Source organism: Diceros bicornis, chromosome 4 (assembly GCF_020826845.1).
Source record: "Diceros bicornis minor isolate mBicDic1 chromosome 4, mDicBic1.mat.cur, whole genome shotgun sequence".
Lineage (NCBI taxonomy): Eukaryota > Metazoa > Chordata > Mammalia > Perissodactyla > Rhinocerotidae > Diceros > Diceros bicornis.
The window spans coordinates 83,395,917-83,418,557 of NC_080743.1; the positions used below are offsets into that span (position 1 = coordinate 83,395,917).

General features: G+C 38.8%; 1 protein-coding gene across 1 annotated transcript in view; it reads right to left on the reverse strand.

The window, feature by feature from the left end:
* Positions 1-13,983: 13,983 nt before the first annotated feature.
* TSEN15 (tRNA splicing endonuclease subunit 15) overlaps positions 13,984-22,641 on the reverse strand; it is a 34,117-nt gene continuing 25,459 nt past the window's right edge. Inside the window, exons 4-5 of the mRNA XM_058539890.1 lie at positions 15,998-16,139; positions 13,984-15,479 (exon numbers count right to left, since the gene is read on the reverse strand). Coding sequence (XP_058395873.1) covers positions 15,459-15,479; positions 15,998-16,139 — 163 coding nt within the window. The 3' untranslated portion in view covers positions 13,984-15,458. The remainder of the gene's footprint in view (positions 15,480-15,997; positions 16,140-22,641) is intronic.

The following is a 22,641-nucleotide window of genomic DNA, read 5'->3' on the forward strand; positions in this document are numbered from 1 at the left end:
GCTGGATGACAGACTACTTTCTTCCAGGTGGTGATTTATGAGACCCAGGCTCCATCCATCTTGCAGTCCCACCATCTCCCAGGGTCTCTGTCTTCTGCTTCTAGCCAGTGGAAGGGGAAAGCGATGGTGGAGAGGGTACACTCTCTTCTAAAACCTTTGCCCCGGGAGGGACCCACAGCACTCACCTTCCATTGTCTCCATGTCATGTGTCCACACCTAGACACAAGAACAGGCTGGTAGCTGTTTCTGCCACCAGAGTCTAATAATAATCATAGCTAGAATATATTATGCATCTTTATTTTGCAAATTGTGTATTTTTATTATCTCATATAATATATACAACAACCCTAAAAAATAGGAATTATCACCATTTTAGAAATGATAAAATACATAAATATATATCAATCTCTAAGCCTTGGTGACCATATATATGTATATATACTGGGGCTCAGAGAGGATAAATAACTTGCTCAAAGTCACATAGTAAGTGGCAGGTCAACATATGAACACAGACTTGTGTGACACTCAAGTCTCTTTCTCTTCTTTTGCAGCAAAAATACCATGCAGCAAGAAATACATAGATCTGCTTTGAGACTGGTGGGTGGGAAGGATTAGGGACAACGACTCAAGATGGATTTTTGAAAAGTAAGTATCTGACAAGCTAGAGAGGTATTAAGACTAGAGAATAACATTTATGGTTGAAGCAATAGTACGTGCAAAGGCACGGAGGCCTGAATGAACATGGTGTGTCTATGAAAGACTTACAAATAAATATGATGTTTAGCTGGTATTTACCTGAGGGTCCAAGGAATACCCACTCATGTTCTAAACTTCAGCCACCCCTCTCCAAAATGTCTTTAAGGGAGCTATATACCTACAGAACAATGGTAAGAGAAAGCAAATTAGATGTCCCATTCTTAACTGAAGTTGGGCCCCTGCCCCCAGTGCATAGCCTTTGTAAGCTAGGCTAGAGCACCTGAGCGAGCCCAAAGGCTCACAAAGGGAACACTTTTTGTCCTCATAAGCCCAAACCAACTTCAAGATTTCACCACAACTCATCTGCCATAAATGAAGATAAAAAACCAAACAGATGAAAATGCTCGATGATGCAAGATAAGAGCAGAAGGTTAGCTTGGCATGTCCTAAGCAGGAAGGCCCTGATTTTCTCCCCATTTAAGCCACCTGGAAGCAGAAAGGAGAACTAGATTGATTGACTGCTTCTGCTGCACAGGTGAAAGAGGTACAGGAGAGCATCAGAGACAACTATACCTTTGTACGTGACTTTATTATTTACATCAACCATACTGATGTATAATTTACATAAAATAATATGCACCCATTTTATGTGTAGGTTTGATGAGTTTTGAAACTATAACCACACATGTAATCTCCATGATAATCAAGATATAAATCATTTCCATCTCCCTCTCTGAAAATTCCTTTGTGCTTTTTTGTATTCCATGCACCCCACCCGGAGCCCCAAGTAACCACTCATCTGTTTTCTGTCACTATGGATTAGAATTGCCTCTTCTAGATTTCATATAAATTGAATCATATGTGTGAACTCTTTGGGCTCTGACTTCTCTTGTTCAACAGAACGTTTTGTGAGTCATCCACATTGTCGTGTCTATCAGTTTTTTTCATTCTTATTGCTAAGTACTAATCCACCGTATGGATACACGACTGTTCCTGTATCCATTCACCTATTGATGGACATTCAAGTTCTTTCCAGTTCATGGCTATTATGAATAAAACCGCTATGAACATTCATGTACAAGTCTTTGTGTGTACATTGTGCACAATCTTTTAATGGACAGTCCATGATCTTTTAATGGACCTACTGGCAAACATGGTCTGGTATCTTAGAATTTCGGCAACCTACAGCAACTCTGCCCCCAGGACAGGAAAGAAGGAAGAGGAATAAGAAGTGTGATGAGAGAAGCATCACTTCTCTTCCACAAACCTAAGGCATATAGCTCCATAATATCCATGGGTAAAATGATGTCCATTTTATCCCATGTTTTTCTCTCCTCTTTTTCCCTTGCTATTTTTCTTCTTTCATTTTCTCTCTTACCTCATTCCTCCTTCAATTTTTTGAAAAATGTTTAGCCTTGAGCATTGGAAAAAACAACTATTTTTTTGTCATGAGATCTAATACCCTCATGAATGACTTTAATGTTTCATTCTGCTATTAAATACGAGATCTACTTTAAATAACCTGGCAGCTTATTAGAGGAGTCATCACCAAAACCTGGCTAACTGCATCTTGGCTGCTGCCCTCCCACCCCAACCGTGAGGCCCAGATCTGCCAGGGGAATATGCCATTGTCTGTGTGGTCTGATGTTTTGGATCCTAAAAGAGTGAAGGGTCTCATACCTCACATAGCTCTGTCCACCTTCCAGAAATGAGATTAATCAACAAATAGAGTCTGACCCATTACTTTTTCTCTTAGAGAATAAAAATGAACAAACAAACAAAAACAGCCCATGTGAACATTGGTGGTTACAGTAGGAAACATAAGTAGGAAAACACAATTAAGCACGACATATATGATGACATAAATAAAGCATTCCGACTAATGTCAAAAAACTGGTGGTCTGTGGGCTGATTAGAGCCCATGGACGTGTTTTGTTTAGTTTGCAGTATTTAAATAAAATTTATCCAACATTTACAAGTAGGAAAACGTCACAAAAAAATTTCACACACACAAAAATCAGAGTATCTGGCAACCAGGCCCGTGTTGCCACTTCACAAAAATCTCCTGGAGCTGAGTGGCAGCTGCTCCCTTTGGCTGAACATGTTGCGCTCTCTCTGTGCTCACTTCACTCCTGTATATTATCTACCTGGCCGTTGTAGACATTTTGTTTTGCAATCCCTGCATTAAGGCATCACCTCTATTAACGAAGAGGAAGAGGTCGGACACACTTCACTGATAGGATACGTTTTACCAGAGGTGGAGACAACATATGAGGTCAAGACTCACATTCCAGGACAAGAATTCTTAACTTCTGATGCCTTATCCTGATACATCTTCTCTCTTCTATTCTCCTTCAATGAGACAGCACAATGTTCAGGCTGAGGTCTCCTGCCTCTCTCTAAGTTGACCACTCGGTATGGCTCCCATGGCATCTCTCCTGCTCCCAAATGACCAGGTCATTGGACCAGGAAGACAGGCCTTCCAGGCTGGTGTCCACTGCTCAGACGTTTATTCCTGAGGTGGCTCTGCTCCTTCCTTCTCAGCTAATTCTGCCTCCACAACAAGCAATTGAGAAGACTGGAATTTTCCACAGTGCTCTGTAGTTTCATAGTGATGCTACAGTGAAGGAAAAAGCTTTGAGATGGTTCTTCTTGAAGTTAATTTTTTCTGCTACACTAGATCTACCCCTCCAGCTATCCTAGATATCTCTACCTTGATTCTCCACAATTACCTCAATCAAAATTTTTCCAAATCTACATTTGTAATCTTCCCTGGCCACCCTCCCAAAACAAAATCTGTTCTGTGTCCTGTATCTCCTTGTTGTATCCTCTCAATCACCCAAGGCAGAAGCCTTGGAATTATTCTAGGCCTGTCTCTCTTCTGACCACCTACGTTGCAACATCCAAACAGTCATCAGGCCAAGAACAAATCCCCTCCTAACTATTTCTTCTATCCCCTCTTCTCCATTGTTAGTGTAAACAACGTAGTCCAAACTCTGACACAGAATGTTCCAACAGTCTCTCTAAGTCTGGTCATGCCCACTCCATCCCTCCAACTTCTAAACACAGGGCAGACAGAGTGATTTCTCAAACGGAGGTCTGACCATGTTTCTCTTCAGCTTAAGCCCATTATTGGGCCCACTATTTGCATGATGGATTCCACTCAAGGTTCTCAGTGATCTGCTCCCGGCCTAGCTCTCTAGTTTGAGCTGTCCAATGTGGTGACCACGAGCCACAAGGGGCTGTTGAGCACTTGAACAGTGCTAGTCCAAACTGAGGGGTGCCATAAGTATAAAATACACACCAGATTTCAAAGAGTTAGTGCAAAGAAAAAAGAATGTAAAATATCTCATTAATAATTTTTATATTGATTACATGCTGAAATGAAAATATTTTGCATATATTTAGTTAAAAATATATTATTCAAATTAATTGTGCCTGTTTCCTTTTACATCTTAATGTCACATCTAAAAGCCACATCTTAATAAGGTTACTAAAAAACTTAAAATTATGTATGTGGCTCTCATTATGTTCTAGATGTTTTCCTCACCACATCTTCCTACCCTTTATCTTTCCCACCTTGTACTCTGCTAAACACCAGGCATGCCAAATGACTAACAAAGCAAGCCATGGTATTTTATAATCTTATACAGCCCACTTAAAGTGAAAGTTAGACTGCCCTTGAACTATCACACTCCATTCCACTTGTGATGGTTTAAAAATATATCCAAAAATCCTTTGACACTCCTCCTTTTAAAAGGCAGACTTTAATTCCCCTCCCTTGGAGTATGGACTGACTTAGTGACTTGCTTCTAATAAATAGAATAAAGCAGAAGTATCAGCGGGTGTCATAAAAGGCGTTAGGGCTTCCCTCCTCTCTCTCTCTCATCATTCACTCTGAGTGAAGCCAGCTGCCGTATCATGAGGAGATTCAAGCAGCCCCATGGAGAGTTCCACATGACGAGGTACTGAGGCCTCACGCCAACAGCCATGTGAGTGTAGAAGTGGTTGTTCTGCCCCAGTCAAGGCTTCAGATGACTGCAGCTCCAGCCAATGTCTTCACTGTAACTTCATGAGAAAATCTGCCACAGTCACCCAGCTAAGCTGCTCTCAAATTTCTGAACCACAGAAACTGTGAGATAATGTTTGTTGTTTTAAGCAGCTGAGTTGTGGATAATTTGTTACATAGCAATAGTTAACTAATGCACCACTCATGCCCTACATCCCCTCCCCATTTCCACCTGAGGACAGGAAGAGAAGAGGAGAGTTGATAAGAGTTCAAACTTAGGTTTCACCTACTTAGATATCAAGATTCACTTCAAAATCATCCCCTCTATGAAGCCTTTCCTAACAAACCCCAGCCAATTCCCATGTCTATAGAATATTATTTTTATTTAGAATTTTTAAATACATTTTGAACTCAGCGTCTTAACTTAAAACATACTTCCTGCTTTTAAATTAATTTTTTAAAAATAAATTTTTTTCTGAATATAAACATGATAAATACACATGGTAGAAATTTTGGAACAATCTAAAAAGAAGAGAATTTAAATCACCTGAAATGCAAACTCACTGAGGAAAACACTATTGATATCTTTAATATCCAATTTGCATATATTTTTTACATAGTTAAGATTATTTCCATTTTCTTTTTCATCCTTTTTTTTCTCATGCAATGACCTTGCCTCTCAGTTCCTTGACCTCCTCACTTCACTACTGACTCCACGGTCAAGCTCTAGACCAAACCCTTGCTACTCAAAGTGTGGTCCATGGACAGGCTACATCCGCGTCATCTAAGAGCTTGTTGGAACTGCAGACTCTAAGATCCCATCATGATCTCACCTCAGGACATTTGCATTTGCTATTCCCTTTGCCTGCAAGGCTATTCTTCCAGTTATCTGCATGACTCACTCCTTCACTGCATTCTGGTCTCTGCTCCAATGTCACCTGGAGAGAAAAGGCATTCCCGACCACCCTAACTAAAGCTGCATTCCTGTCATGCTCTATCCCCATACCCTGGTTTACTTTCTTCACAGCATTTATCACCACTTGCCATTATTTTATATGTATTCATTTGTTTATTTCCTCCCACAAATATTTATGGAATACCCACTATGTGTCAGGCACTGTTCTAAGCTCTGGGGACACAGAGGAGAACAAGTCTTGAATCTCTTACCCTAATGTAAGCATGCTATTCAAATACAAGTTGTTCGTTATTATTTCATCTTTCTTTACTTATTCATTCCTTCAAGAAGAGGTCCAATCCCCACCATCAACAGAAGGCTCCATGCCAGGTCCTATGATTTAAACCCACCCTGAACAGTCCAGCTTCTCTTTAGAGGGAATATTCAATGTGCTTTTGTGCTGTGCTGAGCTAAATTTAACTTAGTTGTTTTCAATCCCAGTGAATTGTCCCAATACAGCTTCCCTATGGTGGAAATTTCCCTTCCTTGCTGTAAGCCTCCAATTACACTTCTAGTAGTTGTCTTATTCCTCTGCAATTTATCTGAGTTCAAACGTTTCCCCAAAATGGGGACCAAAATAAATTATCAGCAGCAGCAGCACCAGCAGCAGCAGGATTAGGCCTGATACAATTTTCAAGGGGCAAAGTCTGTCTTTGGTCTCCTCCCACTTCTTCCGGCACCATCTTCCCTCTCTACTGCACATCTAGGTCCCATTCCTTGGAAGCCTGGCTCTCAGCTAGTTATCATGCATTCCCTCCTAAGGTGGCAACTTGTACATTAATAGGAAGTGCTTGGAGACGCAAACAAAAGGGAACACTGATAGCTTATTATGTGCCAGGCATCATTTATCCCCACACAGTCATTTCATGATGTGAGGAAAACACAACCTAGAAGGATATATTTTGTCCCTCATTTTACAGAGGAGAAACTGAGGCTCAGGGAGATTCCATAACTCTCCCACGTCACGCTGGATGGTCTGAAGTCAAAGCTCTGCCTTTCAAGTCTCCTGAGCTTCAAAAATTCAAAGGAACACATTTCTAATGGTGGATTATCAAAGTTCATGATTGGAAGGACTCTAAAAAAAATGGTGATGGGAAGAGAGAGATGAGAATGTTGATGAAAAGGGAGGATTTATGCAACAAGATCCTTCAATTATTGGCTTGCCAAAACTTAGAGATAGAATGGATCTCAGATAGTGTACCAACTCCTTCATTTCACAGAATTGGCATTTTAAGGCCCCAAGGTGGTGAATTACACTCATTCAAACCTAAAGGATTGTGATGAGAATGTACAGTCCAAAAAAAGCACACCTACATGATTATATTTACAGGAACCAAATTTTCTAATGTTTTTACTTGGGATGAGAGAAGAGATGACCAATTTTTTACCCACTTCTAAAACCACAATGTCTCCATCTGTAGTCATCAACAAAAGTATAATCACCATAATGTTATAATATGAGTAGAGAATTACCATTTCTAAGTAGAGTTTTCAAATTTAGCAGTGTTCACATATTTAAATTCCCCACCCACCCCCAAATTCCTATGCACAGGTTTAGCATAGGAAAGGATGTATAATAAAATATTAAGTAAACTTTTCAGGCAAATATATTTTGTTTTGAAATCCCTGTCTTGATTTCTCAAAACTACTAAGGCTAAGGATCAAACATAATGGATGTCATAGCATTAGCGTGTTTCTAAGAGTTTACAGCATGGGATGAGAGTTATGGCCCAAAGAATGTGGGGCTCCTCTTTCTATATGGTGTTGACAGGGTAGAGAGGCAGCTAATCACTGCACTGTTCTTAGAATGGCAGGGACAGGACTGGGTGAGCAGTGGTCCATTTATCAACAGCTGAATGTGATCAAATAAAATATTTCTTGAACTCCTACTCTGTGCCAAGTATGATATTACCAACAGGTAGGATGCAGTCTGATGAGTAAACTAAGATGTACACTAAGAAAATTAAATAGTTCTTGTGAGTATAAATATGCACATTAATGATAACACTTTCCGTTTGTGAATGCAGCAGGATAATATTTTGATATACTAACTAATATGTTTTCCCCTCTCAGTAATTCTCGTTACCTGTGAACTTTTTCCCATACAGGCTTTCTTGGCACACTGCCTCAGGGATGGGATTATACTGCAGAATAAAAGAGGCAAATTCTTGTCTTTTGAATTTCAAAACCTGAAATCTTGGCAAAAGCAATATGTTTGGAAGGAAATAAGTCTGGAAATCATCATAGTTTTTTTTCTACCCCTAAGATAAGATAAAACTAGGGGGAAAAAAAACTGGCCAGGAAAGGGCAAAAGCAGAAGAGTTAGACCCTTGAACGGGTCACTGAGCAGAGGCCTGTTTCCATCCCCTCTGCCCTGACCCCACCTGACTGAGTTCCTGGTGCAAAGGAGAGACAATAGATACTCCAGGGGAAATTGGGGAAATCCCTTCATCCACGTGAGGGGAATCTGTGGCCAGCACCCAGTCCCCAACCTCCTGCTGCTGCCTCCAGGCTCAGGTAAAGCCTCACAGACCCCAGGCTCTTACAGTCATTCATCCAGCATTTCATGGAGACAACGGAGAAGAACATCTGGCTGGGAAAGTATATCCAGCTAGAGAGGACCTGACACAGCCTGAAAGTTCCCCCACCTGCTCATGGAGCTCAGGGACAGAACCAAATAGTTTGCAAGTGTCCAAGAGGAATAGCTGAGAGAGACTCAGATCTGAAAGATTAGAATTAGGAAGACACGGTGGTGACTTAAGCGGAACATAGGCACTGCAGGATGATGCTCAATTCAGTCAATGCCAGTGTGGACGGATGAGAACCCCTGAGGACTGATGTCTACCCCCCAAATTTCTCTCCCTATCCCATGCTAATGTACCCTGAAAGCCCCTTAGATCTATACAAATACTCCAGGTTCATGATCCCACTAGATAATCATCCATCCCAGAAAAGAAGCCCCCAGTTTCCTCACAAATCCAGCCCCATCCAAGCATCCATGTTTAACCAGCTTCCTTCAGAACTATTCTCACAGGGTCCAACTAAATCCCTGTAGGTGCAAATGCTTTCTTTTTCCCATTCTTAGGAAGTAAAGACAAGACTAGGACAACATATTCTGTGTAACAGCCCACGATGCATCAGAAGAGGGAGAAGAGGAAGGTCTACAGTGACTCCAGTGACTCTACGTAAAAGATCTCCCTTCTGAGCTCAGATACTAAATAGAGAACCTGAGTGGAAAAGCTTGTCTTCTAAACTCTCGTCTCCTGCCCAGGCTCCCAGCTCAGCCCTTTTCCCACTCTGGTGGTGCCTAGTGCCCTGTCCTTCCTGCAGCGTCCTCTCGCTATCTTCCCTTTGCAACCTGAAACTCATTCACATTCAAGTGACTCAGAATAGTTTGAGGTTTAAGTCCTCCTCCTTCTCTGTCTCCACAGCCAATCGGTTATTAAATTTACCTCCTTGCAATCCCTCCTCTCCTTTGCATTACCTGGAAATGCTGTTCTCCGACTATTCCTTCTCCTCAGTCCAGGAACATGGTAGAATTTCACTTCCTCTCCTTCTTGGAGTTGATCACGGCCAGCCATGTGACTGGCTTTGGCCAATAAAATGTGAGCAGGGGTGAGAGATGTTGCTTCTGATGGAAGCATTTGATTGCAGTATGCCACAGACACTACAGCACTTTCTTCTTCCTGCCACTGGAACCGACAACATTCCAGATGGCGGAGGCTCTGTTGACCTGATTCCCAGAGTAAGAACTCCAAGTCTACGTACAACAGACTTGTAATGTGAGTAAGAAAGAAACATTTGTTAAACTAATTCACTGGTTGTTACTGCATCTGTTGGAGGAGGTTATTGAGAGGATGTGACCACCAGGTGACCCATGAGCTGGATGGACTCCAGCAATAGGAGGCTCCTTACTCCCTCTCGTCCTTGGAATGTATGCTCTGCACACTGTTCCCACAGTGGGAGCCGTTTCAAGGACATAGTCTTGAGAGAGTAAGGTGTTGAGACCACCTGGACTGAATATGTGACTGAACCCCATTAATGCTTCTATATAAACTCTTAAGAATCTGGTGGGCGAGTGCGGAGATCTACTCGTCTTGCGGCCGCCCAAGACAAGCCTTGTATGTAAGTTCCCTCGCTTATTAAAACTGCCACCTACCAGTCTGGAGTGGTCTGCCTCTTCTGTCTCTCCTTGCCCTCCGTGTATGGGGGGCCAGTTTCAGACTTCACCGGGAAATTCCCAAAGTTGCGAACCAACAGCATGATGCCCATAGTCTAACGCATCCTGACCAACATACCTGGGCTGCTGTTGGGGTTCAGGCTCTTATCACTTCTCATCTGAGCTCTAATACATGCCACTCAAAGTGTGGTCCACACACAGGTGTCAATCCACAAAATATCACCGGTTCGCAACAAGGTAAGTATGGAAATTGAGAATAAACATTTAGAAATCCTTATAACAATTTAACTGATTAACTTTATCTGTTGAGTCTAATAATAAAATATTTGGGCTTATTGTTCCCCCAAATCTTAGCTTTGTGGGATGGGGTGCTAGAAAATGCTTGTCAAATTAAACTGGATCAAAGCTCCATGATTAAGTAGAATTAGGGTAGGATTTCAAGCAGGTCTGGGGGATATTTAGGGCGGAAGACCCTTCCTCATTCAAGGTGAAATCACCACTTAAAAGTTCCCTGAGTCTACTCTGTGCCAGCACAAAATTTAGCTCCAACGTGCAGAGGACCTTTCTGAGCTCTTTCTCATTTAAGATTAAATATTGTTTTAGATTTGCTTACATAAGGGCATGGACATGAAAGTATTTATTCTTTGGAATAAAACTTTGTAAATATATTGCCTATGAATATGATTTTCCAAATTATCCACAAACAGCTTGACATTTTGATACATTTGTTCAAGAGTACAAGAGGATAATATAACTGATCCCTAAATCACTTCCTCACTCCCTCCAGGACTGAGTAGAGTTATTTTTTTCTTCCCAAAGACTCTTGACACATTAATAGAGTTCTCTGCACCATACAAGAAGTAGGCAGCATGGTACTCTGAAAACAACAGTGGGCTAGGTGTTAGGAGACCTGGTTCTAGTCCTCATCACCCACTCACTTGCTACTCCATGAAGCCTTTGCTTAACGACTTGGTGCCCTGGTTTCTCCATCTATTAATGAGGATAGGAAGTTAATAACAAGTAAATAACATCAGCTCTGTTGTGAGAATCAAAACAGAGTACTGAAGCGCTTGGTAGTGAATAAAGTGCTACACAATTATAATTTAGCATTTATATATAATACTGCCTTGTAATGCTCTCAAATTATCTCATACACAGATTTTTCTCCTCTCTAGCCAGACAACAAGTCCTTGAGAGGTGCATTGCATGATATTTCTTTGTAACCTATCCAATGTTCAGTCCTTTAGGACAAATAATATACATATAATGATAGTTTGAAAACTGTTTAATTTACCAAAAGTTGTTGAACCTCTTCACTGTTAAGTAAACTGCATAAACTTCCTACACTGCATGACGGATATTCCTCACTCACACTGACGTACTCTTTTAGATTTTCGACGAAGGAGAGTTGTAATTGGCTATCTCAGTTCCTTGAGGGCACAAGTTATATCTCATTAATCTTTGTATCCCTTAGCACTTACCACAGTCATCTAAGCACACAGAAGGAGCCCAGATAATGTCCAAGATAAATTAATAAATGAATGAACTTTAATTAAATCTTTCCTAATATTACCTCCATTCAGTACCCTGAAACCTAAAAACCCAATCTTTGATTTTGGTTAAATTGGTTTCTAATTTTTCAGAATCATCTAAACATTTTTTAAAGCACACCCACCCAAAAAGTCACGTGATCTTCCCATCCTCTTTCCTTAATGAGCACAAGCAGTTCTTATTCAAAGATTATTATTAGGAATAGGCTGCAGGAGTGGGGGGTGGCAAGGAACAGAACAGATACTGGTCTGAAAGAAGGGAAAAATTGTACTAATTGTTCAGAGGATACGACATTATTCCGCGCATGTAAACACTCACGGTCAAGTTCGGCAGATGACTAAAGAGCTCCTGTATAGAAGAACTATAAATTTCTGCAGGAATGGCTGTGCTGCAGTGAAAGGCCTCCTGCTGGGGGCTGCAATGGAAAAAGTGACCTCAGAGAGGAATTCAGAACAGAAATGCTCAGAAAGAGAAGATGAAACACCATAAAGTTTTGGTTAAGTCATTTGGTTCCAGGCATATAAAAGTGTAAAGCTGTTTCAGTTAAAAAAAAAAATGCAGGTTACATGAACTTTGTAGATTATTATTCTAATTGTAAGTTAGAATTGCAAAGATCCTCTGCCATCGTGTTCCTCACAGAGACCTATGGTGCTTAGGAACACATTCTTCTAGAAAGGCCCAGGCAAGGGAAGCAAAATAAGTTAGTGTGGAGTCACTGCTCCCGGATCACCCAGTGTTCCACGGAGCCATCCCAGCACAGAGGGTGGGCTGACTCGGAACTCAGAAAACAAAGGCAAAGCCAGCAATAGAGAGAAATCATCACAGGTCCTTTCCCACTCTCCTGCAGAGGACTTCCCTTTTAAGGAAAAGTTTATACGTCTTACAGTAGCAATTTATGTCTTTCACCACCGTATTTAGCCACTTCAGTGAGTGTTTCAAAGCTGAGGTTTCTTGCTATGTGATGGGATCCTGCAACTTATTTAATAAATTAGGCTTTTGCAAGGAAAAAATGAAATGCATCATGTCATAGGGATATGAACAAAACCATAATCAAGAAAAAAACACCCACTCCACCCACCCTTGCCCCAAACAAGCTTTTATGTTTAAATATAGGTCTACATTTTGAGCAAAGCATGAATCAAGTCACATATTTAATGTCAGCAGAGAGTGTAATTTTAGAGGCATGCCAGAAAGAAAAAGGGGGTGTGAGCACACAAAACTTATTTATATTTTTATTTATGCTATTTCCCACAGATTGCAAATAAATTTTCAAGAGCACCACTTTTCAAGCCAATTGACTCCTAGAGTCTGAAAATTTTGTTTAGCAGTGCCCTCTAGTGTCCAAATGGATCATTTTCGTTTGTGTTGAGGCAGAAAGTAAGCAACGCTGTGATTAAACAAGCATACAATCAGCATTCATCCACCAAATAATTTATTGAGAGCCTAGTACATGCCGTCACTGTGGCATATGGTGGGATACACAGGTGTATAAAAAAAAGACACAATTCCTGTTCTGTTCTTAAGGACCCCATATAGTTTAACAAGGGAGACAAATGTGAATGCAGTTACAAACTTACTTGATCACACAAGAGCTCCCTTTACCTAGTTTTTCACTAAAATGAGACAGACACAGCTGGGTTGTCTCCCTTTCCAAACTGTTCTGGACCATTATTCACATGAGCAGGTATCTGCCTGACTTTGGACAGAACAACTTTGGTCAAGTACACAGGGAACATTTTGAAATAGAGTAAACATCCCAGGATATACAGTGGGCTTGAGGCCTAGTTTTAAAGATTTCTGTGAGAAAGCTCCTTTCACAGTTAACCCCGAAAGACACTTTTGGTCTTGTAGTTACCTAGGGGCCCACTGGTCACCAGATCTGACAGACAAATCTAACATTCATTAAGCCCCACATTTCTTTCTGAAAACATGGACTGTTTTCCTACTACTGTGATGGAAAGTTTCAAAAGGAATCAAATGGCAGAGACCCTAAGAATTGATCATAAACTGTTTTAGGATTCTTAGATCTAAAAATTACTAACTGGAGTCACAGAAACACACATTATTCTGAACTGATGCATCTTCAGGCCTTCTGGGGAAGCAGAGCGAGTCTGAAGGAGTTGCTGAGACTTGCCCATCAAGGATAAAAGTGAAATTCAAACATCAAGAAGTCAGGAACTACAACAGACCAAGAATGATGCTTTATACCATTTTGCAATGTTCCTATTTTTTGCCATGTTTCCATTCTTGTTATTTTTGTTTTCTAGAGTAATTAGCCATGATTTGCTCCTAAACAATAGAATATGGCAACGGTGACAGGATTACACAATTACAACTACGTAATTACATTGCATAAGATTATAAGGTCCATCTTGCTGAGACTCTCTCCCTTGCTGGCTTTGAGGAAGCAACCAGTTGTGCCAGCAAGGTCCATGTGGCAAAGAGCTGAGGGTGGTCTCTTGCCAACAGCCCACTAGGAACTGAGACCCTCAGTCCAACAGCTCACTGGGAACTGAAAGCTGCTAACTACCACAGGAGCGAAGAAATAACCCTCCCTCAGTCAAGTCTCAGATGAGACTGCAGCCTTACAAAGGACCCAACTTTGAGATATTAAATGTGTGCTGTTTTAAGCTGCTAAGTTTGTGGTAATACTATTATGCAACAATAGATAGCTAATATAGATTTCAAGACACTTTATTTTAAAACACTTTTATTATAAAAGTAATACAAATAAAGAAAAATTGAAATATTGAAGAAAGACAAAGTCATCCATTTACTGCCCTGCCATCCTATTATAACCACAGTAGTTTCTTTTGTCATCTTTTTATTACATGTTTGGTGTGTTATTTACAGCTATAATCATACCCATTCATACACTTTTGTATCTTCCTTTTTTCCCCCTAAATATTTTCTCATGTTTTTCATTATATTCATTACTAATTTTTAGTGAGTACGTAATGTACCATTCATTGGCTATATATGTTTATTGACTATTTCCCTTGACCAGGGGTTGGCAAACTATGGCTCTGCATTTGTACGTAAAGTTTTATTGGAACGCAGCCATGCCCATTTCTTTACATATTGTCTATGGTTCTTTTTGTACTACAAACTGCAGAATTGAGAAGTTGTGAGACGAGATCCTGCAAGGCCTAAAATATTTCCTTTCTGGCCCTTTACAGAAAAAGTTTGCTGATCCCTGCCTTAAACTTTTAACTGATTTATAATTTGGGCTATTATGAGTAATGTCATTTCGAACATCTTCGTGCATATAATTTTTTGTAGTTTAGGCAACTTAATTGGGAGGTATTAACAAAAGTGGAATAACTGGGTCTACTTAATAAAGATGTTTTTAAGGCTCCCACTGTCCCCCTACTCTCTCTCCTGTAACATTGTAGTTATAATATAATAAGGGTGGTGGTAATAAGAATGGCAAGTTTGGTCCAATAGTCCTGTAGGTAGCACTTCTCTGGTCCCTATTAATCTAGACATGTAATTTTACATTCTGGATGAGTACATTTTTAGTTTTGACTTAAAGTTAATCAAAAAGGGAAGTAACAGTAATTGCAACATGAAAACCAATTGAAAGAAAACTTTTACTTTCTACAGGGGATGAAAAAGCAGACTGAAGTAAACTCTCCAGGTGTCAAGGTGTATGCAGTGCCATTCCAGGATAACTGTAGTGGCCATAATGCACTGGGAGGGTTGAGTACGGGAAGGAGGTGGCAGGCTCAACAATCTAGCAGTGGCAGTAGTGAACAATGAGGCAGCTATGAGTGGGGGGTGACAGAAGAAGCACATGTGTTCCACCCCTTTGAACACATCCTAGGCATAAACTTGTATACAACTGTAATTAAACTGTCTCCAGATAAGAAAGTTCTAGAGCAACTACCCTATATTTTTGAACAAAAAAAAATTCTATCTGGGAAAGTTTTATTCTTCAAAAAGAAAACTTATGGAATGCGACCAGCTAAGTCAACCCTGACTATCTCTGAGATGAAAGATGAAGCAGGCTGAGGGTCTCAAATCCAATCTTGAATGAATAAAGTAAGCACCGGAGAGTATAGATGTCATCTTCTAAGAGAAATATTCTGTAACATAAAAAAGAAATATATCATGATGGACCTTTTCCCCAATAAATTATGTAATTTAAAAGCAAAATTAGAAAGATATTTAATGTAATTATCCCAATTATGCCAACAAAGTATGTAAAGAAATCATATCTAACACCTTTATTTTATTAAAATGTCAACCAACTTAACATTTCCTAAAGAAGTGTTCTTTTGGTTAAAACTATTATTAGCCTTTACATTCCACCTCAGTTACTCATCAAATAATTAAATGCATCACGACTTCATGAAGTACTCTGGGAAACTCTGAAATTCTCCATAGAGTAAGGAAATCAAATTATCTCTGTGAAAACAGCTAGGACCATGTTCCTTTGAACAAAATATAGCCAGTTTTCTGAGGTATGAAAATCAAGTCATTTTTTTCTTGAATTTTCATATTAAAAAGGAAGCCGTTCTATGAATGGCTTGATTCACACTTAAAATCATGTCATAATTTTCCTCTTTTTTCACTGTTTACTGATAGTTGTCTCAAAACTGACCTGAGGATCTGGCAGCATAAATCCATCAGTAAGTTTATAATAGACTATTGTGGAATCAGACTCCACTATGGCCAAAGTAAAAGACATCGGCAAATCTGGATCACCTTGCAATTTTCGAGATGCCTTCAAGATCTCCCTTATCCTGAAAATAAAGTCACAATACATTTAGGATTCACAGTCACTCAATTAATAATAAGATCAAAAACTGTAAAATATTGGGAAGGAGGCAGGCAATTACATCATATCCATAATGCTGACTAAGGAAATGTCTGAAGGCTCAAATATAAACATTTAAAGTTGTCTTTTCCTACAGAAAATCCTGCAAGTACGGGCTACTACTGACTTTCAGTCCTTCTCTTCTGTATTCACCCTTCTCTTCTGATCACCTGAGAAAATCAAACTGTATTTAGGAATCTACAGAAGGGGACACTAATAGTGTTTAGTGCATCTAAATTGGCTAAGAATCCTGGGTATTCATTTTCCAATTTTCCAACTTGGTATCCTATAGTGGAACAATTTCATGTTCAGGTTTTTTTTCCCTAAATAGATGATAAACATTTCCCCCATGTTTCTACACGGTGTTCATAATTATTACCTTTAAATAGCTATATAATATTCTATTGATTCATAATTTACCCGATCATTCCCCTATGGCTATAAAGTTCTTTCAGGTTTTTTGGGGGAGAAGGGCACTAATCAAGATAAGCTGTGATGATCATCTTTCTGCAGGTAGTTGTTTCTTTTTAAATATTTCTGTTGGGTCTTTCCATGCATCAGAATTATTAGATATGAATATAGATATTTTTATGGTTCTCAATATGTATTCTGATAATAAAAGCTAAGAGAAAAGTATAGAGAGAAATAAAACTTTTTTTTGTAAAATTATATATCAAGCATCAATGTATTAAAGGATTTCAGAGTGCTTGCTGTGGAAAATAATCTACCAAATCTTATATCTAGGTCTTCAAAGCACCATTAGCTTTTGTTTACCACAAACTAAAAATCTTCATTACCTACTCAATAAAGCCTGTGTTCAATAATTCAGTAAAATATAACCTCCAGAGGAGCTTTCTTAAAAAGGCAAATAAAAAATGATCAGATATTTTTTCATTAAGCTAACCAATTCTCCAGAAATTGGAAAAAGATTTACTAGCATGTTAATATGCTACAACTGAATATGTAAATAACTCAACACTGTATTCTCTTCAGCAAAAGTGTAATTTGTCTCCTTAAGTTCTCTTCCCATCTCTAAATAAAAATTCTTATGGTCACTCTTCACCCATCCTATTAGCTACTGAATCTATAAAGAGTATAAAAAGAAAAGTCTCTGCTTTAAAATATTCTTATTACAATAATTATAATGCTTTTTTTTAATCTGTAGTAGAGACTGGAGATTTTAAAGTGATTTAAAACAGCAATAAACTTCTGGAAAAACTGAAATTAAATTGTTCTTGCTAAATATCACTTAATCACTGCATAATATGTTACAGAGTGATAATGGTTTGTTAAAACAGACACAAAAGACTGCTGACCCACTACCTCGACTATACAGGCAGGCAATGTATCAGGAGAGAATGAGTTTCTAAGTTTGTTTCCTCACAGTCAAACCATTTCTAAAATGACCTTGAAAGAGTTGTCAACAATATGGTAACACTTCAGTTGTTAAGCATAACTGTCAGGCAACATTTATTGGATAAATAAAATCCGTCTACCTGGCAAAATCTTAATTCCTTTTCAAGAGTCAGCAAAGCATCATCTTCTCTGAAGTCTTCCCTGTCACGGTCCCCAACTTCTAGGCAAAGTTACGTATCTTACCCTATGAAAGCGCCTTGTGCAAACCTACATTACTGTAATTATTACCTTGTATTTATACATCTAAGTGTCTGTATTCCACTGGATTGTACCTATTTTGAGGGTAAAAGCTTTTTTAAAAAAAAAGGGTCTTAGGGGCCCGCCCGGTGGCACAAGCGGTTAAGTGCGCGTGCTCTGCTGCAGCGGCCCGGGGTTCACCGGTTCGGATCCCGGGCACGCACCGACGCACCGCTTGGCAAGCCATGCTGTGGCAGCATCCCATATAAAGCAGAGGAAGATGGGCGCAGATGTTAGCCCAGGGCCAGTCTTCCTCAGCAAAAAAAGAGGAGGATTGGCAGATGTTAGCTCAGGGCTGATCTTCCTCACACACACACAAAAAAAGTCTTAATGCCCAGCATGTAGCAGAAAACCTGGGCAGAATGAATGAAGCCTTTCGAATGAAGGTTTCCATATGGCTATAACTAACTCTTCAGGTATATAAACTTTAAAATGTATTTGTAACAAACATTTTTCTAAAATTTATTATGCAATTCCATTATCCTAAACAAAAGTTCAACTTGTCTTCATAGCTCAGGATCATCATTTTTGGTACTTATTATTGTAGATACAGTGGTAGATGGTGTACCAAAGAACACTCTAGAATTTAATTTCTTAAAAGCATCTGATATTTGCTTGCTTTTTGCTCATTAAAACATTCAAATTGTTTTATCATTTGTCTCTCTCTATACCACGGCTTGGCAAACTACAGTCACCTGTTTTTTTACAGCTCACAAAGCTAAGGATGGCCTTTACATCTTTAAATGGTACATTTTAAATAGTCATGTAAGTACCTACATAATAGCCTCGATTTTGCCACTCCGTCCAAGAAGCCTAAAATATTTACTATCGGGCCCTTAAAGAAAAGCTTTGCTGACCCCTATCCTACCCTATACTATGAAAAAGATCAAGAATAAAAATTGTAAGATATCATCACCAGGGTAGTGTACTTTTTTTTTTTTCAGTATTATTTATTCAAAAGTCAGAGCAGGAGGGGTTTCCACTTCTAATTAGGATGTAGAAGACCTCAAAAGACCACCATTCCTACCATAACAAAGAGAAAACACCTGATTGCCTCAAAAATATCACATTTTTCTTTAAAGCTATAAAAGAGATGTGAACACAAAGAAATTTAAAGGAACTAAATTCCAGGGAGAAATGAGCCCTTCCCAGGTAAGTAGAAAGCAAGAGACAGACACCTCCATCCCTGAGGGCAATTGCTAAGTCTGGGCACAGTGGCTAGAGGAGTGAGCCAGTCACAGGCACACAACTTCACTGGGACACAGGGGAAAGAAACCAGCAATACTTTTAACAGCCACACATGAACTGGCATGGTGGACTGGAATCTCAAGGGACACAAATCCCTCCAGTTCACCAGTTCTCCCTCATGGGAGTTCTGCTGCATTTAAGCAACAGCATGAAAAGCTGGTGAGGGACCTGAAAACGGCAAGCAAGCTCTCATTAAAAGCCCTGCTGAAGAGAGAGGGCTGATCCTCTTCTCAAGACATCTGAAACTGAGATAACTGAGGTAGCTAAAGTCGCAACTCAGCTGTGACCTCTCCTGACTTCTGATTAGATTGACTAAATCAGGCCCTGACCCTACGTGCCAGATAGAGGAAAGGATGAGCTCTTTGGGGTCAGGGAGCAGCATCAACATCAATCTCTTATACATACACAATGTCTAGTATACAGTGAAAAATTCCAAGCTATGTGAAGAAGCAGGAAAATGTACCGAATAATCAAGAGCAAAAACGTCAATACAAGAAGACCTTCACAAAACTAAGGCTGTTGAAAAACTCAGATGTTGGAATTAATAGCTAAAGACTCTAAAATAACTATTATGTTAGAGTATTGAGGAAATAACATAGACAAAATAGGTGACAAGATGAAACATTTAAGCAGAAAAACGGAGATTATAAAGAAAATGGACGTTCTAGAATTTTAAAATAATATATATTTTCAAAGTACTGACTAGGCTTAATGGTAGACTAGACATGGCCAAAGTAAGGATTTAGTAAACTTGAAAACAAGTCATAAGAAAACAAATTGAAGTACAAAGAGAAAAACGAATTAAAAAAAACAAAACATCAGAAGTCTTTGGTACAATATCAGTTTAACATTGTAAATGGCAGTACAGAAGGAAAGGAAAGAGAGAGTGGTGTATGTCTCAGTCCATTCAGGCTGCTATAACAAAATACCACAAACTGGGTAGCTTACCAACAACAGAAATATATTTCTCACAGTTCTGGAGGCTGGAAAGTCCAGATTAGACTCCAGCATGGTCCTGCTCTGGTGGGGGCCCTCTTCTGGGTTCCTAGCACCTTCTCACTGTGTCCTCACATGGTGAAAGGGGCAAGGGATGTCTGTGGGGTCTCCTTCATAAGGCACTAATCCCATTTATGAGGGCTTCAGCTTCATGACTTAAGCACCTCCCAAAGGCCCCACCTCCTATCTTCAGGGTTAGAATTGTAACATATGACTTTTGGGGGTATGCATTCCAACTACAGCAGTATAGAAGAAATAGCTAAGACGTTTCCAAAATTGTTGTCTCTAAATGTAAAGTGTGTCTCTTACAGGCAGCATACAGTTCAATCTTGTCTTTATATCCAGTCTTAGAATTTCTGCCCTTTGATTGGAGTGTTTAATCCATTCACATTTAAAATTAATATTGATATTGTTAGATTTATGTCTGCCATTTTACTGTTTGTTTTCTAAATATCACATCTTTTTTGTTCCTCTGTTTCTCCTTTGCTACTACCTTCTTTTGTATTAAATAGATATTTTCTAGTGCACCATTTTAATTTGTTTGTGGTTTTTTTACTATACTTTTTTGAGTTTCTTAGTGGTGGTTCTAGAGATTACTATATGCATCTTAATTTATCACAATTTACCTCAGATTAATAATAAGTCAATTCTAACAAAATACAGAAACTGCTCCAATATAGCTTCATTCCTTTCTCCCTCCTTTGTGTTATTATTGTCATATATATATTGTGTCTATATATTATAAATTCAATAATACAGTGTTATAATTATTGCTTTCTATAATCCTATGTCTTTTTAAAAAGTTAAGAAGAGAAAGGATAAAAAATATATTAACCTACATATTTAATATTTCTAGTACTCTTCATTTCTTCAAGTTACTCTCTGATGCCATTTCCTCCCTTCTATATAGCTCCATTCCCTCCTCCATCCTTTGTGTTAATACTGTCATATATATTACTTCTTAACATGCTATAAGCCTGGTCAGTTGGTTTTTGATAAAAGAACAAAGGCAATTCAATGGAGAAAGTCTCTTCAACAACTAGTGCTGTAATATGAAGACAGTAAACCTCTATGTCTACATACGAGTATTGCAAGGATCAGTGAGGTGGCATACATGAAAAGACTTTGCAAACTGTCAAGTAGTCACTGAATACAAGTAGTATTATATAGCACCTATACCAAACTTTGCTCCCTTACAAATTGGGACATAATGTTTGTATCCACCCCCTTCCCCTTAAAAAATAATTTCCACCTATGTAGAACTGCATGACAATTAACTAGATTCCTGTTCATATCAGAGGTTTACTTTAGAAAGAGATATTTAAACAAAGCAACCACAGATATTAATCAAAAACCTCATTGCCAGCACTGTTGCGGAAGTGACATTCTGAAGCCACTGAAATATACACAAGTTAAAATAAGTTTCTTTAAACATCTCTAACTGGCAGACTATGACAAGGATAGGACACAGATGGAAGGGAAACAGACCTATTAAGACAACTTTTACGAATTTTCCCTTTCTCAAGATATGCTATTGTTTAAATCATAGGGGTGTGTGTGTGTGTGTAGTTTCTTCCTAAAGTAAACTGTGTGGGAATTTTAGCCCATATATTGAAATTTAGGATAGAAATTTCCATCTCATTCATATTTGTTTCCAGAGTTCTTGGATATAAACAGCAAAATATTTTCAGACTTACTCAAAACACCCATGTGGGAAACCCTAACATTTGAAAATTAGCTCCAAGTTGTAAAGAGGGTTTTGTCTTCGGAGTTGAGGTAACTCACTGTCAAAAATGAAATGGAAGTTCCCATCTCAGAGCTCTGTTCATTCTACTTGGTGGTGTTAAGGGAAAACTACCAATGAATCTTCTCAGTAATAACAGAATAAAATAGTTTATCTGCCTCTGTTATTCAAAGCTCACTTGAGAAGTCTTACAAAGTTTCTTGTTCAGGATCTCTTCTACTCTATTTTTAACATATGTTGAAAGTAATGCCATCATTGTTCCCCATTCAGACCTTTCTTGTTTGTTTCCTTTATGGGATACTTTACTGATAAACTCCTAAAAAACGTTGACCTTGCCTTTAAGTCAACAGATTGCTCTTTCTCAATCTAACAACAACAACAACAACAGGTTCCAAAATTCTACTTTAAAAATCACACATGATCGTAAAGATGCTGAGAACAAAAAAGCATCACTAAAATAGTATAATCTCTCTTAACTTCCAACAAGTTTACAGTTTGAAACCTTAATTTAGAAACCACAGAACAAAGTTTCCATATGTGTATAATTTTTAAAAGCTCAGTTCTTTGGAAAAATATTGTAGAAATGTTTCATCACACAAATCAAAAATAATAATGTAGATGATAAAATTCTTTATAGTTCATATTAGATAGAAATCCACATACGAAAAACATAACGTATATATTAATAATAAGAATTTCAGACTCTTAAGTTCATTATATTTCAAAGGAAAAATTCCACCCAAAAGAAGAGATAAATCAGTAATAATCATAGTTGTTGATCAACAGT